Genomic DNA, 23,092 nt, shown 5'->3' with positions numbered 1-23,092 from the left:
GAGGTGCCAACTGGCGTTCCCCGTGGAGATGTCTGGGTGCCAAAATGAAGGGCAGACATTTCCGTTGTTTCCTCTGCTATTCATTCCCCAGAGAGCGTCACATGTGCCTCTCATTTAGCGCGACGAGTTCATGAAAAACACTGATTATTTAGAGACAGGGGGCCTGGGTTTGCAGCAGACAGACGGAGCGGATTACGAAGCAAGTTTTTTGAAACGGCAGATTCCTTGGTAGCAGAAATGCAGAGTCATAATTTGCAACGAAAATGTTATCGTCTGTTCCTCGTTTTTTTACAGATGATTTCACCAAGTGAAATGAAATCTTGCCCACATTTGGTCACAATCTGACTTTTTTCCCTCCAGGTTCTCCCTTGCTGCTTTTTGCCAACCGGCGGGACGTCCGGCTGGTGGATGCAGAGGTGGGCCGGACGGAGTCTGCAGTGGTTGTCAGCGATCTTGAGGATGCGGCTGCAGTGGACTTTCTCTTCTCAGAGGGCCTGATATTCTGGACGGATGTCAGTGAAGAGGCCATCAAACAGACCTACTACAACCTCTCTACTATCTGTAAGATCAGTTTTTTTTTGGTTTGGAATTACTAGCAAGGAAATAATCTACTTTTTTTTCTCTCTTTATATTTTAAATATAATCTAGATGCCGAGAAAGGTAATTTAAAAATCGCCTCTATTAGCTTCGTGGCCAGCAAGCAGATACTTATCTATAGCTGTTGAGTTTTGGGCAAAAAACAGCAAAAATAAATCTTTCAAAAATTAAATTAAATATCCAAAATCAACTGTTAAATTGAAGAAAACTATATAAATAATATTGGCAAATGTAATGCTTCTACATATTTTAAGAGACAGCTGAAAATCAATGACATTTGGCTCCATTTTATCATTAATGTAAGACTGTATTTTAATATAAATAATTTTTTGAGAGTAGCAATCGTACTGTAGCACAGCAAAATTGTTGTAGCATTATCTGGAGGCAGAATAAAACATTTGGGGAATGCTTAAACTGATAATACTGTTGTGGAACTGAATGGAGGCCTTGTATTTCAGCTATGAAGGAGGCCACACTGGGCAGAGGGCAGACGGTGGTGGTATCAGGCCTGGATTCTCCTGATGGCTTAGCCTGCGACTGGCTCGGACGCAAACTCTACTGGACCGACTCGGAGACGAACCGCATCGAAGTGGCCAACCTGGACGGTACTTCTCGTAAGGTGCTCTTCTGGCAAGATCTCGACCAGCCCAGGGCGATAGCGTTAAACCCCGCTCATAGGTGAGTTCCTTCCTCTCTGATCTCATTTCCTCTTTGTCTCGTCCTCATCCTCCATTCAGTGGGTGGTCTTTGCATGCGTCCTTCCACCCTTGACCCCCAGCGTTCATTAATGCGTGGCCTGGTTGTTTATTTATAGGCCACTTCCCCCGAAAAGGGAGATTGGGATGCAACGTAGCGTTCAGGCTGTTTCCTGTTGTTGTGCGGCGTGTAGTTCCTGCATGACAAACCTTCACTCTTCTGGTGCCGTGTGTCCAGCCCGAAGTAGATTCCACTTGTGTGTCCGCGCCGACTTTGCTGGCGACTTGGCGTGTTTATATGCAACATGTAACCTGAGTTCTGAGAGATCGCTCTCACTCGCATTACTTAAGCCCTGGCTTAGCTTGTATGCACGTACTTGGCTTGAAACATGTTAGGTAATGGGAGTCACTGTCTGTGTCGTGTCTTATAGTTGTGGGATGGTAACAGTTTTAAGAATGATATCAGTGAATTAAATTAAATGAACAGTTTACCCAAAAATGTGTGTGTGTGTGTGTGTGTGTGTGTGTGTGTATATATATATATATATATATATATATATATATATATATATATATATATATATATATATATATATATATATATATATATATAAATTATATATGTGTGCTGTCAAAGGATTAATCACACCCAAAGTAAAACTTTTAATAAATATAAAAACTGATTAATTAGACTAAATATATACTGAATTTGTTACATTTCTAAATATGAAAGTTACATCTAAATAACATATATACACCTTTAGCATACACTCTTAAGACAAGTGATTAAAAAAAACAACCTTGATAGTCTGTCAGTCTGTTTGCGGTCATGACAGCCCAAGTTGAGGTTAAAAAAATGTAAATGCACTGCTGCTGAACTGTGAGTTTTAACATTTTTATCGTCCGCTTCGTTTGCGAGCACAAGGCTTTTAGCTCATTCTGTATTTATGACACCCAAGAGCTGGGACATTTTTCCCCACAATGCATTTCACTTTGTGCGTTGTATGATGAAGACATTAAAAATGGAGCCAGACACTGTTCCTGGCCTGTAGCCTAAAGAAACACATCCATACCGCTTGCTTTTTTTTTTCAAACATTAGCTGACTGTTTTGTGAAGTTCAATGCGTTTAAAATGTTCAGACCGAGAGATCCGTTCTCCAGTTACACTGCAATTCGAAAGTTAATGTCTGGCGTTTTTGAGCAGACCTACTTAATATAAGCTTCATGCATTTTTATTTTCTTATTGTCACCGCCTGAGAGCTTTGAGTTGAGATTTACCGTGGAGATCCAAGACCTCTGTCGGGCCCCTGCTTCAGATCACTGAAAGGGGGGCTCTGCTTTTTACAACCCCCTCAGAGTGAGAGCAACCGCATGCAGGGGCCCCTGAATTATGTTTGTCTGTTCTCAAGACACGTTCATTGTTTTCACATTCTCCAAAGAGGCTTGGGAGGAGTGAAAAGATGAATTACCATCAGATGAAAAGAATGGGTCTTTTTTTTATTTATTGCTGTGTTAAGTTTGCTGACTCTTCTTGAATTTTAAAGTATGAACAAAAAATCCAGTTTTTCTAGCCAGACAGGCATGGCACATCCAAATATCTGACAAAAGTGTTTTGTGTGGAGTTATACTACAAAGATGTACCTGGTATTTAACGTTTAGAGATGTTCTGCCATCTTCTGTAGACATTCCACAATCTCCTTTCATTGGGTGGCTCCAGTTGATGTTCTCTGTTGCGTGGCCAAGTGTCAGGTTTATATCTGTTTATAACACAGACAAAATCTCAACAAACCCGCTCGCACGCACTCCATAGATGCCAAGCTGGTTGTTTGTCTGTTTTTAAAAATGTGCTGATAATCATATAGACACGGTTATATACATACAACAAATGTAGCTTCCTAGAGATTTAAAGCTGCTGTTAGCAATATTAGCCATTGCGCTAACTTCATTAAGGTGAAATCTTAACTTGTTTGTCAACACGGTGAATTTATCTGACCAACTTTTAGCCAGTAAATTACACCACATAATTTCTCCTGTGTGATATCTCTATCCGTGGCGCTTATACGTTTAAACTTTCTTAGACAGTTGGTCAATTAGCCAACCATTCTGACTCATCCACTTGCTAATAAGTTGCTAAATTTGAAGTCAAAGTCCCAGTTATTAACCTCGCTACAGAGTTATTGTCCTTGTTACGGCCTGCTGCAAAAGCATTGTTCAAGCATTTCTTTGTTCTGTCAGCCATCAGATTCCGACAGCGGTGTAATGCTAAAGTTCCTAATTGAGAAAAATTCAGCACAACCGTTGGAGCCACAGGCAAGCTAATAGGATGCATCTCAGGGGAGGAAGGGCTGGTTGAGTTTTCATGCTTGGTCTCCCTGCTGGCATGAGATTTGATAAGTGTTTCCGTTGGCGACACGCTTGCTGTCGTAGCTTGTGCGCTACAAGTAATCACGGCTTTCCTGGACGAATGCTTCCCTTCATGCATTTTTTTTCCCCCCAGTTGTCTTTTTTTCATCTTTTTGGTGTGCATTCCACCATTTTTTTTCTCTTTTAATTAAAAATCGATTAGACAACTGAGTGGAATTTTGACAAGTTACGGATATAGTTTAGCTGCAGGTCTGTAATATAATTTTTCAGTTGTCATATTTCCTCGCTTTAAAATCTAATAGGCTATATGTGACCTACAAAAACGGCTATATTCACACACATGATGCTTTACAGCATGAACAGGGCATTGTTCTGGTTAAGGAAGGCGTAAAACAATAAAACAACCTAACCATTACTAGGGGTTGAGTTGTGTGGGGGAAAAATCTAACTTTGTTTTTAGAAATCATGCAATGCTCCTGTACTTGTTTCTTTTTTTATTTTAATTTTTTTCATTATTACCAAAAAACTAAATAAAATATAAAATATTCCCATAAATAAAATGTCCATATAGAGCAGCTTGTACTGCTAACTAAGCTGCTATGAGAAATTAAAAAAATAAAGAATTTTGTGTATACTATGTGATTATTTGAGTTTTGATGATGCCAAATTGGATGAGCCATATAACAATTTTGGGTTGAGTATACATTCATCTTTCAGCTCTATTTATGGGTGAACTATTCCTTTTTTTTTTTAGGTTAGTATGGTTAGTTTACACTACAATTCTTTTCATGCAAATTGGAATTGACTGCTAGTATTTCCTGAACACTTTTTGAAGGCTTTTTGCCAACAAAAAAAGTTTGGAGTTGTTGAGCATGTGCCTTGCTTTGGTTGCTATGTTGTGTTTCTCTCATATGAAGTGTTTCAAGTGAGACAGGCTCTGGCAAATATAACACTGATATGGTTTGCTTTGAAAACAGCCTGCTCTTGAAACGTTTGTTTAGTCTAACTCCAAATCCATGTTGCCTAACCTTGAGCAGCTTCCAGTCAGTACGTAAACCGTTGCAAATATCTCCACAACATGCTGTACTTGAGTTTGTTTGCTCTTTGTTACTGATTGCATGTTATACTTCTTGCAAATAGGGATGTGAAAACTATGAATTTTCATAGTCTAGTTGGAGGGTTGACTAGTTTTCACTGATGCTGTTTTTTTTTCTTCTCAGGTACATGTATTGGACTGACTGGGGGGAAGAGCCAAGAATAGAAAGAGCGGGAATGGACGGCAGCAGTCGACAAATAATTGTCCAGAAGCAAATTTACTGGCCCAATGGACTGACCATCGACCTCGAGGAGCAGAAACTCTACTGGGCGGATGCCAAGCTCAGCTTCATCCACAGGGCCAACTTGGACGGAACGGCTCGGTCAGTTTCCCTATTCTTTCACACTTATTCTCAATTCATCTCCTATTTCTTTCCCTTTCCCATTCGGATTGAAGCAGAATAGTATGGAGTCTGTTGCCCAATCCAAACACTCCCTGCACGTAGGCCCAGTTTGAGACCCCCTCCCTACTTCCGCCCACTCTTAACTTGAGATGACCTCCGTGCCATATACCACTGTAACCCGATCCCGCCTGGCATTATGGGTATGATTCAGGCCCCCAAGCCAAAGGGTTACATTTCCTTTTGTGTATGTAGGATTTCGTAGCAACTTCAATAAAGAAAGGTATGTCGGACCCTCTGCTATGTTAAGATTTGCATTGCTAGTCGATCTGCAGGAGTCGTATGGTCTGGCTAGGCCTGTAGTCCAGCAGACGTCATTGAAGGAGGAACCTGACCTATATCTGGAGACCAGAATATCATGGAGACGTGATGAGTGATTCTGTCATTGTTTTTAAAGTAGCCTTTCCAGTTTTTCATTAAGGAAAAAAAATATTGAACTGATTTAAATTAAGTGTCATTACTAGCACACCAATTAGTAATAATAATAATGAATACTAATTTTGGAAAATTTATATTATTATTATAATTGTATCATTATAATTTTTTTTGTTTGATGTTTTATTGATCTGAAAAGTATGAAGTATGATATATATATATATATATATATATATATATATATATATATATATATATATATATATTATTATTATTCTTTAATTGATACTTGGTTCCTTTTATTTTCAGATCATAACCTTTCATGTCATGTCTTTAATGTTTATTACACGTAATAATTTACTTTGTCCACATTTGTTGTGTAACAGTGCATTAGTGCAATTCTGTCAAAGTTCGTTTTGACTGAATTAGACCCGAGTAACAGCAGTTGTACTTCTGTGAATCAGTGGTGCATACTTTACTCCGGCCTCTTAATGACACTTGTGACATTAAACAATTAATTTAAGGTTCTGCTGTCCTCGCACAGAATTGGCTGAAGAATAGACGCTTCGGTGGGATTCTGCTCAGTGTCACGTCATAATGTAAATTTGTTAGCACTTTTCTTCAAACACTTGCACTCGATTGTTTGTAAAATAAAAGAACCGAACACCTTTGTTTAATAGCCTTTTCAGTTTCCTGGCTTCAGACACCCCCGTCACTACCAAGAGTGCGTCAAAAGCTGTGAAAAATCTGTTTGTAATTACCTTTCCAGAGTGCTGACACCCCCCCTCCATCACCCCTCCCCCATTCCCCTGTTCGTCACACGCTATTAAAAATCGGGAGGGTGAACAACATGTCAAGTCTAACTCTTCCATGCACACTCACGCACACCGACTCCCCTGACCTAACCAGGAAAATTTATCCCCTCTCGACCCACTACAGCTCTGTGATTGATGAGCGACGCTTCTCTGAATACTGCGGCACTACGGTTCTGAACACTTGTTGCTTTGATCCGCTCCTGTTTATTTATGTCCGGTGGTTCAGAAGGCCGTCGTTCGGCCGGACAAACGCGACACGCGGCGCTCCGATGGACTCCGAGGGAACTTCACTTAATAAGGGCAGCTGTGCAGTTACAGAACGGGATGACTCCCTACTAACGACCGAAACAGATGCGGTCTTACAGGTCGATGACAGCCTGATTTGTTTAATTCCCCCCTCTTCTTGGAAAAGAAGTCCTACGGGCCCCAAAGGAAGGGGGGGGGTTGGTTCGGTTTCGCATGAGCTCCAGATTTCCTGAAGGGTCTAAAAAAGACCTCAGTCCTCAGTTGATGTTGTTGGCTTGTTGTTGTGGTCTTAAATTCCCTTTCTATATGCCTTTGGAAAGAGTAATACCTGTAGGCCTCTTATGTCTTTAAAATTAAGACATGTAGGGCAACCAGAGTCCCTAACTTACATGTACTAGAATTATTCCCCATATAAAGAATTCCAACTGGATTCATAAAATAAGCCGGCTTGGAATGTGTGTTCCCTGCTGAAAGAATAGACATTCCTAGCTGGTCCAGACTGGTTTATACCCATCAGTGCTGGTCTAACTTTTTTTTTTGGAAACTCTCGATATATTTATATTTTTAGATTCTTTTATATGGAAGTTTGTTTGGAAAAGAGTTTTATTTTGAAGAGACTTTTTTTTTTTTTTTTTTTTTCCATTTTTTTCACAAGCTTGCAGAGAAAGTCTTGCCAAAAAAAATTTTCTTGTTCATGTTTTCTGATTTGGTACATGCACCGGGGACCTGAATGTAGCAATTAAACATGGTAAATGTCATGTTATGCATCACTTATAAAGCATCCGACGTCCAAAATGTTGATCATTTAAGTGGGGTGTGTATTTACGTATGTGTTGATGCTTACAGGGAGGTCGTTGTGGAGGGTTCCCTCACTCACCCATTCGCCCTCACGCTTTATGAAAAGACGCTCTACTGGACAGACTGGCAGACCCGATCCATCCACGCCTGCAACAAATACACTGGAGAGAAACGGAGAGAAATTCTCAGCGGCATTTACTCGCCGATGGACATCCAGGTGCTGGGCCAAGAGCGGCAGCCCAACAGTGAGTCTACTCTCCTCAACACTAGTTGATAGATGGTTGGGTTTTTATCAAACTAGAACAAAATACACATTTTATCCCAGGACCCATGAGGTTTAAGTGCTGGCCCCAAGAGTCAGGCTGATTTGAAGCTGTAATACCCATAAAAATTTCACAAGCCATGTTTGTGAAGGAGCAGTAATCTTCAGTGTTGGGCTCAGGTCAGATCCTTCACATTCCATGTAAAAAATTTTTAGGTCGTTCTTTCAGCACTTACTGTACTGTCTCTTTGTAAAAGTATCAGCCTTTTGGCCCGTTAGGCAATCTGGGGAGAATAGTTCTCAGGGAATGAAATTTTTCAAGTGTCCTGCATTCCACTCTGAACAAATAAACACAGTTCCTCAGTGGAGACGGGGAACAGTCCCAGCACGATCCCACCCCCACCTTAGTCGTCTGTGTGTGTGTGTGTGTGTGTGTGTGTGTGTGTGTGTGTGTGAGAGAGGATGTGGGTGTGGGCGTCGATTGCTCTGAAACATTTAACAGCCTGCAAAGACCCCACTAGGTAAGTGTTTGTTGTGTTGGAGGTAAGATAATAAAGAAAGCATGAAGCAATCATCATATAAACAAACAGTGAAGATTGAGACCAGTGATTTCAACCAGGGTGGTTCTGGCAGGTTTCAGTGGGCACTTGGAAATAAATGTTTTGTTTTGATTAACCTAAACATCTAATATAAAAGAAAAACAATTATAAAATATTCATTATAATTCTGGTAAATTGACAGAATATTTTTGTTGTTGTTTCTGAAAACTCTAATGCTCACTAAGGCTGCATTTATTTACTGAACATTACAGTAATATAATAGACTAATGTAAAATGTTATTGCAGTTTAAAATAACTTTCTATTTTAATATGCAATTTATTTCTGTAATGGCAAAGCTGAATTTTTAGCATCCATTACTCCAGTCTACTTGATCTGCTCAAAAAACTTTGATTCTTATTAATATTGTTAATGTTGTTTTTAACTTAAATATCTATATTGTCACTTTTGATCAATTTAGTGCATTCATTAGTGCATTCATGAGGAGAATTTAGTGCATTCATGAGAAGAATAAAATAATTAATTTCTTAAAAAAAAAAAAAAACATATCCCATAGTTTTTAACAATAGTCTAAATGTAAATTCATTTAAGAAAAAAGTGGATAACTTTAATAACGTTAGAGCTTTATTCCTTTTAATATTACTATTAAATAATGTAATTCATTTAAGAGCATTATTTATTTTATTAATATACATTTTTAGAATTTTCTAAGAGTTTGTGATTATTTGAGGATGACTAATAGCAGTATTTCAGTAATATTAATATAATAATTCAACTTAATAAATTGATGATTTTAGTTGTAAGATGTATTTGTGTTTTTGCAGTTGCATAGTCCAACGTTATGCTCACAAATGTGGCTGTATCGGTATTTTGTGAATTTCCTCATGTGTCCTTGAACTGTGGACCAGTCATCAGTCAGTGTGCTGGGCAGACACCACATCTGCAAACAGCGTGGAGAAGTGTTGGGTCAGGGCCGCTTATGTTTTCCTGATGGAGCAGATGGAGTTTTCTGAGAGGCTGCAGCAAGCAGAGCATGACCCTGGTGGAAATGGAAAAACCTGTTACAGGAAATAAAATGTTTTGCTGTCACCTTCTTTTGTTCAAGAATTTCAGTTTTGTTTAGGAACTGAGCAATGCTGTTGTTGTTGTTTTTTTCTCCTCTAATCTGTCATGTCACAGGTAAAAAGGAAGACCATAGTTTATGGTGCTAAATAATGCATCATGTGAGCGAAATCTCAAACACATTCAATTAAAAATAAAGTAAAATCACACATTAAGTCTTTTTTTATTATCTTATAGACATCAGTTCTAATAAATTAAGTTCATCTGCTTTTGTGATTTTTGCTCTTTCCCCCATGGTTTGAAAAAATTTCTTAATTTTCCACAGCACGAATTGAGAAGGGTTAATGCATTCAAACCGTGGTTATTTATATACCATACTTGCGCTTACTATAGAATTCAGTGCTCTAACACATTAATCACCCTATCTAATGAACTTTCTCAAATTAAGTTGAGGAATTGGTAAAACATTCACATGCTCTTTAGATCACTGTGTTTTCAGGTAATTTTTTAACCAAGAGGTCATTGCTCTTTGCAGTAATGTGTAATAAACAACAGTTTTATAGCTTTCCTTTTTCCCTGTCATTGCTCCACAGTTCAAACCCCATGCAGTGAAAGAAATGGAGGCTGTTCCCATCTGTGTCTTCTCTCCCCCGTGCCGCCCTTCTATAGCTGTGCTTGTCCAACTGGGGTTAAACTCAAAGAGGATGGAAAGACTTGTCGACCAGGTAAAAATTTGAATTCTTAAAAAGACCAAAAAGAGATTTGATAGATAGATGCATACATACATAGATATATAGATATGGCTGCTTTTCTATGAAGAGCATGGAATGGTTTTGTTGCATTTGTAATTTTATTATGATGTTCCTGCTCTCGAGCATAAAATTAGATTTTTATGAACTGTGGCCTTTCATGGGCTGGTTTTGGTATGAGGATTGGCGTACTGTGCTTCTATAAAACATTTGCATGCCGTCCTGCACAGAAGACCATGACAGAGACTAATGTTTGACAGATGGTGTTTCATTTGAGTTTACAATTTAGTCAAAATCACTCTCCTCTGATTCAGCAATCATGAATCATAACCTTATTCCAGAACAGCTGACACATTTTGCTCTTTTTTTTTTTTCTTTTTTTTTCTTTTGGTAATAAGAATTTTATTCTAAATGAAGAGCTGCTAGACCTTGTTTTGGGGCTTTGATGGTCCCAAGGTTGCCTATTAGGGGTTGACAGGGTCTGTCCAATGTTTGTGCATTTAGGTCCAGTTCAGTTGAATTACTAAAGTGGTTTGTATACATTCCCTCATTTCCAGACTCCTTAAGGAAAGCCCCTTTGCTGGTTGTAAATTGGTAGTCATTATGGGGTCCTTGGTAATACCAGAGAATTTTAAAATGACATTTGCCAGGTCTGGAAAAGTCATGGTATTTAATAAATTCTTAGAAGTCATGAACATGATCCTTCCAAGTCAAGAATGTAACTTCTAATGAAAATAAGTCTCTGGAGTTCATTAGTGGAACTATGGTGAAACCTCCATCGGTGGAGGACAACAGAAAGATCCATGTGTATTTATATGTCCAAAAAGAACTTTTCTTATACAAAAGCAAACTGCATCCTTCTCATTTAATTTGAATGCATTTGTCCTTTTTTTCATAATGAGGACGTACATTTAGCACTAAGGGCTACTCTAAAATCAGGCTTCACCCCCTGGATTGCTTGAGTTTTTTTTTTTTTTTTTTTTTTTATTTCCCAGCCTCTCCAGAACAGACTTGTCCATTGTATCTGTGCACCCAGCCTGCTAATGACAGACTGCTCTTTTATTAGAAAAAAATACATTCACCCCTTCCCAAGTCACTCTGCCTTTCTACTTGAATTTATAACTCCTTCAAATTTGAGGCAGTGTATTCCCAGGCCAGGAAACAATGAGAAGTATTCTTCAAGACTTCATTCCAGTGGCGCAATTGAAACATGGAGCTGTCCAGTGTTGCATTAGCAGAGGACAGGGGAGGTTGTCTGGCCAAATGAAACATATTCCCACTGACCTCAGGATTAAGCAACTCTCCTGAAAAGTTGACAACTAATCAGAACAAACAATAGCCCATTGTAGTGGACTTTCATTAGTGGCAAGGCAAGGGCACGAGTGGGTCCAGTAGGACAAAGGATTAGCATGAGCAAACGTCCACACCTCATACTTGTTTAGCTTGGATGGCTAAATTGAAGGCATTTGTTTTGGTTTAGTCAGACGTCCACTCGCTTTGATAACATGCAAGGCAGAACGAAGGACAAATTAAAACCAAAAGAAGTCAAAAAAAAGCCCAAGAAACCCTAGAGGAGCTGTTTTTTCCTCTTCTTATTGGTGTCAGCGCTGATGGATGTCACTACTTATTGGGTGCCGTGGACCGCAGCTTGTGTTGTGGGTACTGGAGCGTGCTCTGTTACAAAGAGAGATTAAATAAGGACAAGGTTGGACCTAATTGCTTCCACAGATTGGGTCTAGACAGATTCTACTGTTGGTATTTAAACCTGGCATGCGGTTTTTGTAATGGAGCAATGCGATCTTGCAGTGCACCGTCTGCAGGGACAACTCTGCAATTCATGCTACTAATTGCTACTGTCAGACTCTGTTTTCTTTGACGAGTTGTGCCTGTGCCCTAGGCATGGTAGTAGTCTTAATACACATGCTTGTAGACCCTTTTTGCAAGGTGCTTTTGAGTTTCTGCTTTCCTAATTGAAGTAGACAGTGCAGGTCAAAGGCCAGGCAATCTCTGGTCAATGATGAATCTTTTGCAGTAACAGATGTCTTTGTTGTTCTCAACGGTATGAGCAAATCTCAATCTTATTACCAGGGGCAGAGCAGGTGCTTCTACTGGCTCGCCGAACTGACCTTCGGCGGATATCTCTGGATTTACCTGACTTCACAGACATCGTTTTACAAGTCAGTGACATCCGGCATGCAATTGCCATTGACTATGACCCAGTGGAAGGTTACGTCTATTGGACCGATGATGAGGTGAGGGCCATCCGCCGTGCCCAAATAAACGGAAGTGATGCTCAGACTTTGGTCACCAACGAGATCAACCATCCCGATGGAATTGCGGTGGACTGGGTGGCGCGCAACCTCTACTGGACAGACACCGGTACTGATCGCATTGAGGTGACTAGACTCAATGGCACTTCTCGACGCATTCTCATATCTGAGAACTTGGACGAGCCACGAGCCATCGTGTTGGATCCCATAAACGGGTACAGAAGTTATGTACTTGATTACTGAGATCTCTGGTAATTCTAAATTAGCATGTAATTTACTTTTCATCTTGTTGCTGTTGTGCAGATACATGTACTGGACTGACTGGGGCGAGATGCCTAAGATTGAACGAGCAAACCTGGATGGAACAGACAGGGTTGTGCTGCTCAACACCTCCCTTGGTTGGCCCAATGGTTTGGCCATTGACTACATGGCAGGAAAGCTTTACTGGGGGGATGCCAAAACGGATAAAATTGAGGTAAGTCATGTAACATTTTACTTTAAAGATGGTGTCAGCTTGTTGCAATGTTTGCTCATTGATTTTCCTTTCACCAGAAGCATATACAAGTAGCTGTGAAATTTTATGGTGTTCCATGATCAACAATAGCTGAATTGAGACACGTACTTTGGTGCTGATTGAATGGTCTGAGTATGTGAAGTAATGAGAGGGGACCTGAGGACTGCTGGAGAGTCCAAGGGCGAATTCTTTGTTGAAAGTGAGCAGCCAGTCCTTCAAGTACTTCCCTGAAGTGATCATCATATGTACATTTCGCTAATAGCCTTTTAAAGGGCATTTTTCAAAAGGATCCAGTTGTTGTTATTGTTTTTTAAAGTAACCATTTGAATAGCGCCACCTTCCTGCAATGAGCAAAATTACAGTTTGGTATATTGTCAAGAGTCTTCAGATATCCGTGAGACTCGAGAGTGTATTGGGTGCACATACTACTTTGACACTGAAGTTTATTAAATTGTTGTTTCAGTGTAAAGTGTTTCTGGAATCTGATACAGATTGTGTAATCAAAAAAAGGGACACCAGACATCCGGTCAGTTCCCCCACTTTTGTTTTTGTTAGACTTAACCATTGTGAAACCTCAAGCATATATGAGAGGATTTCTTGTGTAAGGTTTCATATTCACATGGATTATTTTTTGTTTTAACTCAGGCCTCAGACCAAATGTCTTGATTTATTCTGTCGTAAGTTCTCTCCGTCTGTTTTTGTTTCCTGAATGTCTGTTCTTTTGTGGCACAGGCTTCGTGGTCTGGGCGTTTTCGTGGTTTTGGCATTGTGTAATTAGTCAGCTACCTGTAGGCACAGGTCCCTGGGTGTCATAATACAGAGGTTTTTCATTCAGTCAGTATGCCTGAAAGCCTGTCGTGTAAACACAAAAGAAGCTAAGGAAACATCCCCCTCTTATTTTCTCGCGTTCGTTTGCTTTTCTTCTCACGCTGAGTCTCAACAACCTTTCCAAACCTGGCTCTCTCAATGTCTTCCTGCACTTCGACTAATAATCTCTACAATTCTGTGACGAGAAAAAGAAAGTAACGATTTATTTTTATTTGTATATCTTCATATTAATAAATCCTGTAAAGATGTTTGTTAGCTAAGGGCTAGTGCATTATGTTCACGAATTGGACAATTTATGTATGTTATGGCTGAAACTAGAACTGCACAAAAATACAGCAATTTCTTGTGTTGTCTGGGTTCATAAACCTGTTAATTGTGTGGTAGGTTTAGTTTAGAGCTCTCAAACTGTGCATTTAAAGGGTAGGTATTATTTATTGATGCACTGAACTCCCAGTGAGTTTACGGACAGTCACAGCCAGCAAAATGCCAGCACAGCTAACCTGTTCGTAACCCAGGGCTTTTTTTTAATCTGCCAGGTTCCCTGCTGTGGCATTTAAAAAGAAGGGGCAGTAGGACAGGCGGGCCAAGGGTGAACAGCAGGGCAAGGGTGGCCTAAAAAACCACCATGAGTCCCTGTTTGTGTTCACTTCGCTTCACTCTCTCTTTGAGATGCAGAGGTGTTTCTGTGGACATGAAAGGGAGGAGCGAGGTGGTGTTTTCCTGTGTCAAAGCTGAGCTGAATGAGTTGAAGATTAGGGCTCGGTAAAAGGCCAGATAGTGTTGTCACGATACCAAAATTTCAATACCAGTGAAAATCCATGGTTCTCTCTACCAATTTCCGTACCAAAGCAAAATACAAAAACATGGTAATTAAAAAAACACTCATAAAGTTGAACAAAAAAATAAAATGTGCAAAAATGTATGTCATTCTTTACTACTAAAATTGTGTTTCAAGTTTTTCCAGAAGTAATAAAAGAATGAAACGGTAAACAAGTTTCACCCAGATTTAATTTCTATTTTAATTAATGAAATTGAAATACATTTTATTTTTTGGTAGAGGGGGATAGAGGGGATTTACTATTAAAATTAAATATTGTTTGATTATTTATTTTAAAAACTATTTGTTTTTGATGATTATGATGATCAGTGTTTGGATGGATGTGAAGTTCTTACTTTTCAGTCTCCGTCATTTAGGAATATTGTATGGCTCAGAGTTTTTCTTTCATACTACAGTAGATTTAATGACGAACTCAGTTGTATTGCATTGAGTTACAACTTTGCATCAGATCTTTCTTCTTAAAATTCCTGGGGAGAAATTAAAATAGTGACTGAAAAGATATCTGTTGCTGTAAAATGAACCTGGATAATTTTGCTCAGAAAATTCTCAGAAATTTCACTGAAACTCTAGAGGAGACCCAATGTTAGACTACTGGTGAGAAATTTAAGATGCAAGCACAAATCTCCTTTTAATCTCATTGCTGTAACTGAGAAACAGTTAAGATCGCCAATCATCACCAGAGGAGTATTTGTATTATTGCCTCCATTTTGCAGTTGTATTGCTCTGTTTTGTATCATGTCAGTGTCAATACTCAGTGTCTTTCTCTTCTCATTGATATAATTAAACAACATTTGTGACACTGAATAAATCCAATTTGTGGTTGTTCTGTCCTATTAAGACACCCCCTGAAAAGGAGCATTGTATTTTCTCAATTGTTGCTCTGTTATTTCTCTATTATGTCTAATTTCAATATGAACTTAAATGGTTTTTCGTAGAGTAAATCCAAAGAATCAAGAAAATTTCATACTGATATTTGGGCAGAACACTTTGAGACCAATTCTGAAACTCTAAACCGGACAGGGTCACAGAGAGAAATCTGTTCAGCAGAAGGCTTTATTCGTTTGCTCTCCGTTTAATCTTATTACAGTGTAGGATAAACAAATGAGTATATTTACTGTTCCTTTGGAAGTGATTTTAAGGGATGTTTGGGACGCGCTCTTCTCCTGCCCGGCTGAGGAGGGAAGCCCTGTGGTCATGTGTTCAGAGCTGACCCCCTGCCTACACCAGAACAAAAGCTGCACAGAATAGAGGCGAAATCTTGCAGAGGTCCTCCTCCATCCACGCACACCACCCCACCCCTGCACCAGATGCACTTTTTGGGTGGCTGCGCCGCATTCCCCTGCCTCCCAGCAGCTGACAAGTGTGTTCTGTTCTCCTTTCTCACAAGGGTTCTTCAGATTCACCTTAATGGAGGCGGAGGCCATTCTTTAGCTGGCCCACTTACCCTCTGAAAGGGAGAAAAGCCCTTGAAGTGCTAATCGGTGGAGTTTCAGCACGGCCCGGCCATCAGTAATTTCTCATTAAAGATTTTCTTTTTTGCATACTGATGCACGCTTACCTCATTTCAGCTGCCCTTTTTGTTTTGAAAGGGCCGATTCTGGACTGCCTCCGAACAGAGTCACATTTACATGTTACTGTTTGCCTTTTTTTTTTTTTTTTTTTTTTTTTTTCACCCGCTTGGTTTCTTTTGGTCGATGGTGGGTGTGAGGGAGGGCGGCTCTTTTTTAGGAGCTGAAAACAACATTAAGTTTTAAATGAGGAGTTTTGAAAAGTGCCTTCTGGCATTTGGAATGTGGCTGCTCACTGCCTGAATGGTTATAAATAGAGGAATGGAGGCTTTCGGGCCCTCCTCCCTCCCTCTTGCCTTCTTGCTTTTTTTCCCCCTTTAACACGGCTGGTGATAGGCCTTGTCTGAAAGGGCTTTTTTTTACCTTCCTCCTTGAAAAGTTGAATTGCATTTGGGGCTGAGGACATTTCCATTGTTAAATTTTCATGTTTGTGAAAGGACCGTGTAGCAGTTTCTCCAGCCTGTTTTTGAGACATGATTTTTAAGCTTGACAGAGTTTTTATTTCTAGTATATGGCTGTCATATTTGGTTTTATAGGAATAATTTACTCAAAATGTAATGTGCTGTCAGTTACCCTCTTTTTTGGCCTTCCTTTTCCTTACAGTTAATAATGGTAATTTTAGCAGGACATTATGAAAAACTCAGTTGTACAAGTTTGTCTTTCTGTGGCACGCAACAGGAGAAATTTGAAGAATTGGCCACTTTTTTATGCACTTTGAATTGAATAGACACTGGATCTTTTAAACATCAAAAAGATGCAAAAGTGCCAAAATTCTCTGGAAACATTTAATAGCTGTGTGAGAAACAGACCAATATTTATTATTATTCACTGAAAATCTTGATTAGATTTGAATCTGTGTCTCATTTGAAAGGTTTTTCATTCGTCTCAGATTCGTTTTTAAATCAGAACAATTCAATCCTCGAGTTCACTTCACTCAGTAGTCTGCAGTTAACAGCTCACTGAAGATTACCTGTAAATAATAATCTAAATAGTGTTCCGTTTCTAGCACAAAGCTATTATATGGCTTCATAAGACTTGATATGTAGTGCGTGAATCTCATGAACCACATTTAAGGTACTTTTATGAAGATTTTGCCATCTTTCTGTAGTGTAAAAGCTTCTCGAGTTACTGTACATGCATAGACCTAATTTGTGGATGTGAGTAAATGACAAATGGTTTTTTATTCTCACGTTTCACTACATAGATGGACGTTTGCTTTTGTAATCAACCACCTGACATGTCCTCACTTTCACGATACAGAGCTCCAACTGGTGTTTCAGGTTCACAGCCTGTTCTCTTAAATGCCCAAAAGATCGTTTTGAATGTGTGCCAAGAACATCCCCTTTCATCTCAGGTCCCTTACGTCTGAAAAGGAGGTTTGATTATTGGCACTTGCACTGTAAGGTTTTTTCCTTAAACAGTATGGGAACTGTGGGGCTTTTCATTTCTGTCGCTCTCGCCGTGTGTTTTCGCCTGTTTTCCGAACAGTCAAACTCACCCCCTTCTTCACCCCACCCCTTTGAACCCTTTAGAAGTCGCCGCAGACCCCCTCAATTCACCCCCTCAGTGTAGAGATGTTTAAGATAACTCATTTGACTGATGTGCCGTCCCTGGTGTAGAAAGTCCCCTGCTTTGTGGGGCAATTATGTAGATTCTGCTTTCACAGAGTCTTTTGTGACCCTGATTGCAAAGTGCCATGGGTGCCCTCTGGGTTCCCATAAAGACAAATATGTAGAACAGAGTGAAGCAGAACTTGCGCAAAACAGGAGGGCTTTTTTTTGAGTCGCCTCAAGCAGAGATGTAAATATTGTTGAGGGAAACAGTTTGTACGCTAGTTTGAAGAGGACCTCATCATAGGATAGTTTGCTCTTACTGTATTAGTCGCGATTCATTGCATCAGAAATAAACATATCTGTTTACGTAATATATTAGTTTTTACTCTTTATATTTATCTGTATATAAATACACATGCATGTAGATACTTATGAATATGTAAAATGTTATGTTTATATATTAAATATAACCATATAAATATACAACTCTATAGGCTATACAGTATATATTCAAAATATGTATACATTTTTATATATATATATATATATATATATATATATATATATATATATATATATAATACAGTACACAAGTTTTTTCATAATGAGTCTTTATGTAGGCCTATAAATGAATACAAACAAATGTATATCTTTAAGAGAAATGCAATGTATTAAATCTATTTATATATAATATAAAAATATAACTATGTAAATGTATATACATGTAAAAATGTTCCAAGATATATATTGTATGTTTATATATACACTGTATATATACAAAGTACACACACATTATGTATGCAAATACACATTATTTTGTATGTTTAATCGTGTTTAATCATTTGACAGCACTTATATATTCATTTTATTACATAAAAAATATTATTGATGTATACCAATCTGCCCTATGTGTTCTGTTCTGTGTATTTATTTTTCAGTTTATTCTGTATTCTGTTCTTTCACATCGCTTAATAGCTACATTCTTCCCTTTTCCCTTCTCTAAAAGTCTTAATTTTCCTCTCAATAAAGCCATTTGACTACAATGAATCCTGAAGTGCATTTTGATGGCCCTTCAGTATGGCAACACCGTGACAATGAAAAGCAACAGCTTGAAAGAGGGCTTTATTTGCGGCGGAACGATGTGAGGTGGCCGAGGGCTCGTCTGCTGATGGATGCTGGCAAAAAAAACATAAGTGTGAAGAGGATCAATAATGCTTTTCTTTAAAGTCCTCTCAAAGCATTTGCACCAATGGCCCTGGCACATTGTGGCCGGCAGGAGCCGTGAAACTTGATTTGTGCAGGGTTTTTCCAGCGAGGGGCCTCTCGCTAAAACATTGGCCATGCTAATGATAGCTCCTTTTGTCTATGAGCTAGCGGCACATCCAAGGCCCATCAGAGCAAGGGGCTGTTTTGATTCGGACGGTAGTGGTAGAATAAGCTACTTTGAAGAGGCTGCGAGCTTCAAATGCAGCTCCACTTACATGCGGTTCGTACAGGTGATGGATGTCCCACACAAGTCTGGCAGACATCCAGAGAACTTCCTCCCCAAGCAGGAAGGGGCCATAATACAGTTCATTTAAATAGAATATTACATACAACGCACATACACATACAGCATGCCATCTTCTGTAATGTTGGGCCAAAAAACTGTAACATACAGCTAGTGTCTATGACGTAGGTACAGCCACTGGTCTCTGCTCTAGTTGTCTCACTAGAATTCACTCAAATGCAACAGAATTGCAAGTTTGCGCCTCTGCGCAGGCCAAATCCAGCCAGTGGTAGTCCAAGCCAAACAGCACTATAGTTAATTGCCTGGTAACAGTTTGTTGCTGTTGCTGGCTGTTTCACCATGAGGTCTTAAACTTTGATGTTCCAGGCTCCAAGGATACACGGTTTCACTTGAATTATAGGGGTATAAAAGACACCTGACTTTCGTAATATTTTCCATCTCCTGTGGCCAGCGCCGCGCACACTATCCAGCAATTCTTTCACTCATGCAATTTTTTTTTTTGTCATTTTGTTTGAGAAAACAAATACGCTCAAATGTAACATTTTTAAAGGCCAGCAGGGCTTTGACGGACTGCAGAACCACTCAAAATTGCTGTTGAGCGTGATGAATTAGTAGAATAAATGGTTTGCGTGTGTGCTTAGTGTGTTAATGGTTGCAATTTAAAAGACCATCAAATCGGATACCTTGGGAAAAAGAACTGAAGTTCACCCGAAAATGAAAATTCTGTCATTAATTACTCACCCTCATCTCATTTCAAACCCATAAGACTTTTGTTCATCTTTAGAAAAAACTAATTAAGATAATTAAGATATCCAAGAGCTTTTTGAACCTGCATAGACAACAATGCTGCTGTCATGTTCAAGGACCATAAAGGTAGTAAGGACATCATTAAAATAGCATTTATGAAGAAGCTACAAAAATACTTTTGTGCGCAAAGAAAGCTAAAATAGTGATGACTTGATTCAACAATTATTTCTCCCGACTGTTCTGACAAGATATGACTTATCAATTTAATCTTTATAATTTTATTGCCTGCTGCATTTTTGATTATTGTGTTTTGTAAGTGAAAGTTATAATTCCTCAAGTTTCTGAGATTAGATCAGATTGCTTGTAAACATTATAAAGCCCAGTTTCAAAGGTTTAAAACCCAAAACAGTTAATCATCAGTTGCTTTATCAACTACAAAATGCTGTTTATTATCACCTAGAAATTTTAAACGAGTGCTTCACGCTTTCAAGAGCGGATTCTCTTTCTCTGTTTTTCTCACGTTACAAGTGAGACTTGTGAAAGTGTAGAGTCGGCCTGGTTTCACTCAGCAGTCCTAGTCTTTCCTGTCCTGTAGCTCAGTTATTGCCACCACAATCCATCTCATTTCCTGAGGGATGTTCGCCACTGTCCCACATCTGTCAGCGGGAGGGTAGCGAAAGGGAAAGACGCCGAGCTCTCCTCTCCTGTTCTGGAGATGTTCACGGATTATTAACGTAATACAGAAGCGGTTGTCCCAGTTTTTTTTGCATCAGTGTTGTGGTAAGCAGTCACCAGCAGCTGTCGACTCTGCTGTCTGCTCGCAATGCGTCCCATATGTACCCCAGAGAAAACACATTGTTTCCGAATTTACAGCCAATTGAGACACCATTTCGACTTGTAACTTTCTGGTCGGGTTAGACAAACCTTTGGCTGTCCCAGGCGGAGCAGCATACTACTGTAGACAGATCAGGGTGGGAACAGCTTATGTGAGTCAAAGAACATTGCTTTGAGTCAGGGTGGAGCTTCGCAGTGGTTTGTGAAATTGATCCATGCTCTATTAACGAAAGATACTAGTTCACCCAAAAAAATAAAAATAAAATTGTCCTTAATTACTCACCTTCATGTCGTTCCAATGCTGTAAGACCTTGGTTCATCTTTGAATAACAAATTGAGATATTTTTAACAATATCAAAGAGCTTTCATCAGGGGTTCAACCTTAATTTTATGAAGCTATAAGAACACTTTGTGTTCAGATCTGGGTTTAGAACGACATGAATGATAAAGTTTTCACATTTTGGATGAACTATCCCTTCAAGATTTCAACTGATCTTTAAAACACAAATGACAATAATTATAATGAAAATCGAGAGGGTTCTGTCCATCTATTAACAGTCAAGATTCAAAGCAGGTTAAGAGTTCACTGAACTGATCTACCAGCGAAATCCTAACTTTAACTAGTTCACACTTGCTTTCCGCCCATTGCTTCAACACTCTGTAACAAGATCAGCATATTTGGCCTTTTTCGCGTTCATACGCTTCCTCAATTCGATCTTCCCAGGGGACGGTCAGTTCTAGCAAAATCACTTGCTTTGTAGACTCCGATGTTAGCATCATATCCAGGTGGAGCCTAGTGGTTGCAATGTTGGCTGGAAAGTTTAACTGTCCCTCCAGGTCGACCTGGAAAGACTGTCTCTCTAGGTGCACTGGCAAGAAGCTACCCCCACTGAGCCAACCCTCTGATGCAACTTATCTCCAGCTCTAATCGAGGAGATGTATTGTTGGGGAGCATATTGATTCCTACTTTCTTGAATTGCTTTACTGATAGTATCTGCCACTCTTCCTCCACCTCCACCTGCAACCTTGATATCAGAAGAGTCTTTATACATAATGACTTTGAACTCTTCCATTAGACTTCTAAAGGAGAACTGCGGCTTGTTGGACACCCCTTAAAAAAAAAAATTGTACATTTTCTGTTTGACCCATGGCTTATCCAGGTGCTGTCAGTGTTGCCATCTTAGCAACTTTTCAGACCCCTTTAGGAACTTGTATTTTTTTAAAAAGCGCCTTTTTAAAAAAAAATATATATATTTTTGCCCAAACCATATTTAGTTTCTTCTGAGATTTGCTGGTCTTGTCTCTTTAAACAGGCTTGTCTAAGTCAGTTCCTCAGTGCAAATAAAGTGAAGTAATGGGATTTCTATTGTTCTGCTATTTCTATGTTCTATTTTTATGCGTGTAATAGTCAAAGTTCTTTGAAAAACATCTGTGATCTTCATGCTCTTATGTTAACTATGATTTCACTAATAATAAACATATATTGCATAAAGCACTCATATCTGTCCATGAAAATATAAATTCATTAATTGCAAGCTAACTCATGAGTCAAGCGATTAATCACGATTTAAATATTTGTATCAATTGACAAGCCTGTGTGTGTATGTGTGTGTGTGTGTGTGTGTGTGTGTGTGTATTCACATATATACAAAAATTCACATATATACACACACAAACACGTATATATGTGAATTTATGTATATATTTGGCTCTGTCTGCGGCCCGGAGGCTTCGGTTGTTTTATGTGTGAGAGGTTTCAGACATATCCTTTGCATGTGCTAAACAGCGGCATAATTCATTTTAGTGGGTTATAGTTTTGTAAGCGTAAGCTATTTTTATTTATTTTTTGTTCTTTTTATTTTTAAAAGTACCTACTGCAACGTTTGTGACTTTATTTCTTTATTTGTAGAAAAAACACTTTTTTGTGTAAGCACATTATGTGAATATTATTGATTTTTGTTTGGTTTTGATACTTCAATGCTGTCACATTTCTATTAATTAAATGTAGAATTTCTGGCAGTTTAGTTTCCTCTCTTCTGTCTGACCTTCTCATTTTACTGCTCTTTGTCAAAACATAAGAGCTACACTCCCCGAGTCTGGGCGTGTGAGGTGTTTTTTTTTTTTTTTTTTTCCTTCTTCCTCTCCCAAAGAAGCGTTGGGCGTCTGAAAGTAATGTCAGATATCCACCGGATGTTGATGTATTTACTTATGTTGGCCTGTTTATGAATCGTGTAAACAGGATACCGGCATTTTTGCGAGGTTGGTCTACATGTCTACTTAAATCCAGAGATGGTGCCAGCAAGATTCAACGGCATTACGTCCAAATTAAAAGCGTCACAGACTCAATGAATCTAGTGTGTAACATGTTAATTGAATTGGTAACTTAATTTTCATTTCTTTTTACATCGGTCTG

General features: G+C 39.0%; 1 protein-coding gene across 2 annotated transcripts in view; it reads left to right on the top strand.

The window, feature by feature from the left end:
- Positions 1 to 23,092, top strand: part of lrp5 (low density lipoprotein receptor-related protein 5) — a 55,287-nt gene that overhangs the window by 7,940 nt on the left and 24,255 nt on the right. For both annotated transcript variants that reach the window (XM_043227707.1, XM_043227708.1), the window contains exons 2-8: positions 361 to 561; positions 1,056 to 1,275; positions 4,877 to 5,074; positions 7,435 to 7,631; positions 9,862 to 9,993; positions 12,106 to 12,502; positions 12,591 to 12,762. In XM_043227707.1, the coding sequence (XP_043083642.1) occupies positions 361 to 561; positions 1,056 to 1,275; positions 4,877 to 5,074; positions 7,435 to 7,631; positions 9,862 to 9,993; positions 12,106 to 12,502; positions 12,591 to 12,762 (1,517 nt within the window). The remainder of the gene's footprint in view (positions 1 to 360; positions 562 to 1,055; positions 1,276 to 4,876; positions 5,075 to 7,434; positions 7,632 to 9,861; positions 9,994 to 12,105; positions 12,503 to 12,590; positions 12,763 to 23,092) is intronic.

Source organism: Puntigrus tetrazona, chromosome 25 (genome assembly GCF_018831695.1).
Source record: "Puntigrus tetrazona isolate hp1 chromosome 25, ASM1883169v1, whole genome shotgun sequence".
In the NCBI taxonomy this organism is placed as follows: domain Eukaryota; kingdom Metazoa; phylum Chordata; class Actinopteri; order Cypriniformes; family Cyprinidae; genus Puntigrus; species Puntigrus tetrazona.
This window is presented reverse-complemented; position numbering and strand designations above follow the sequence as displayed.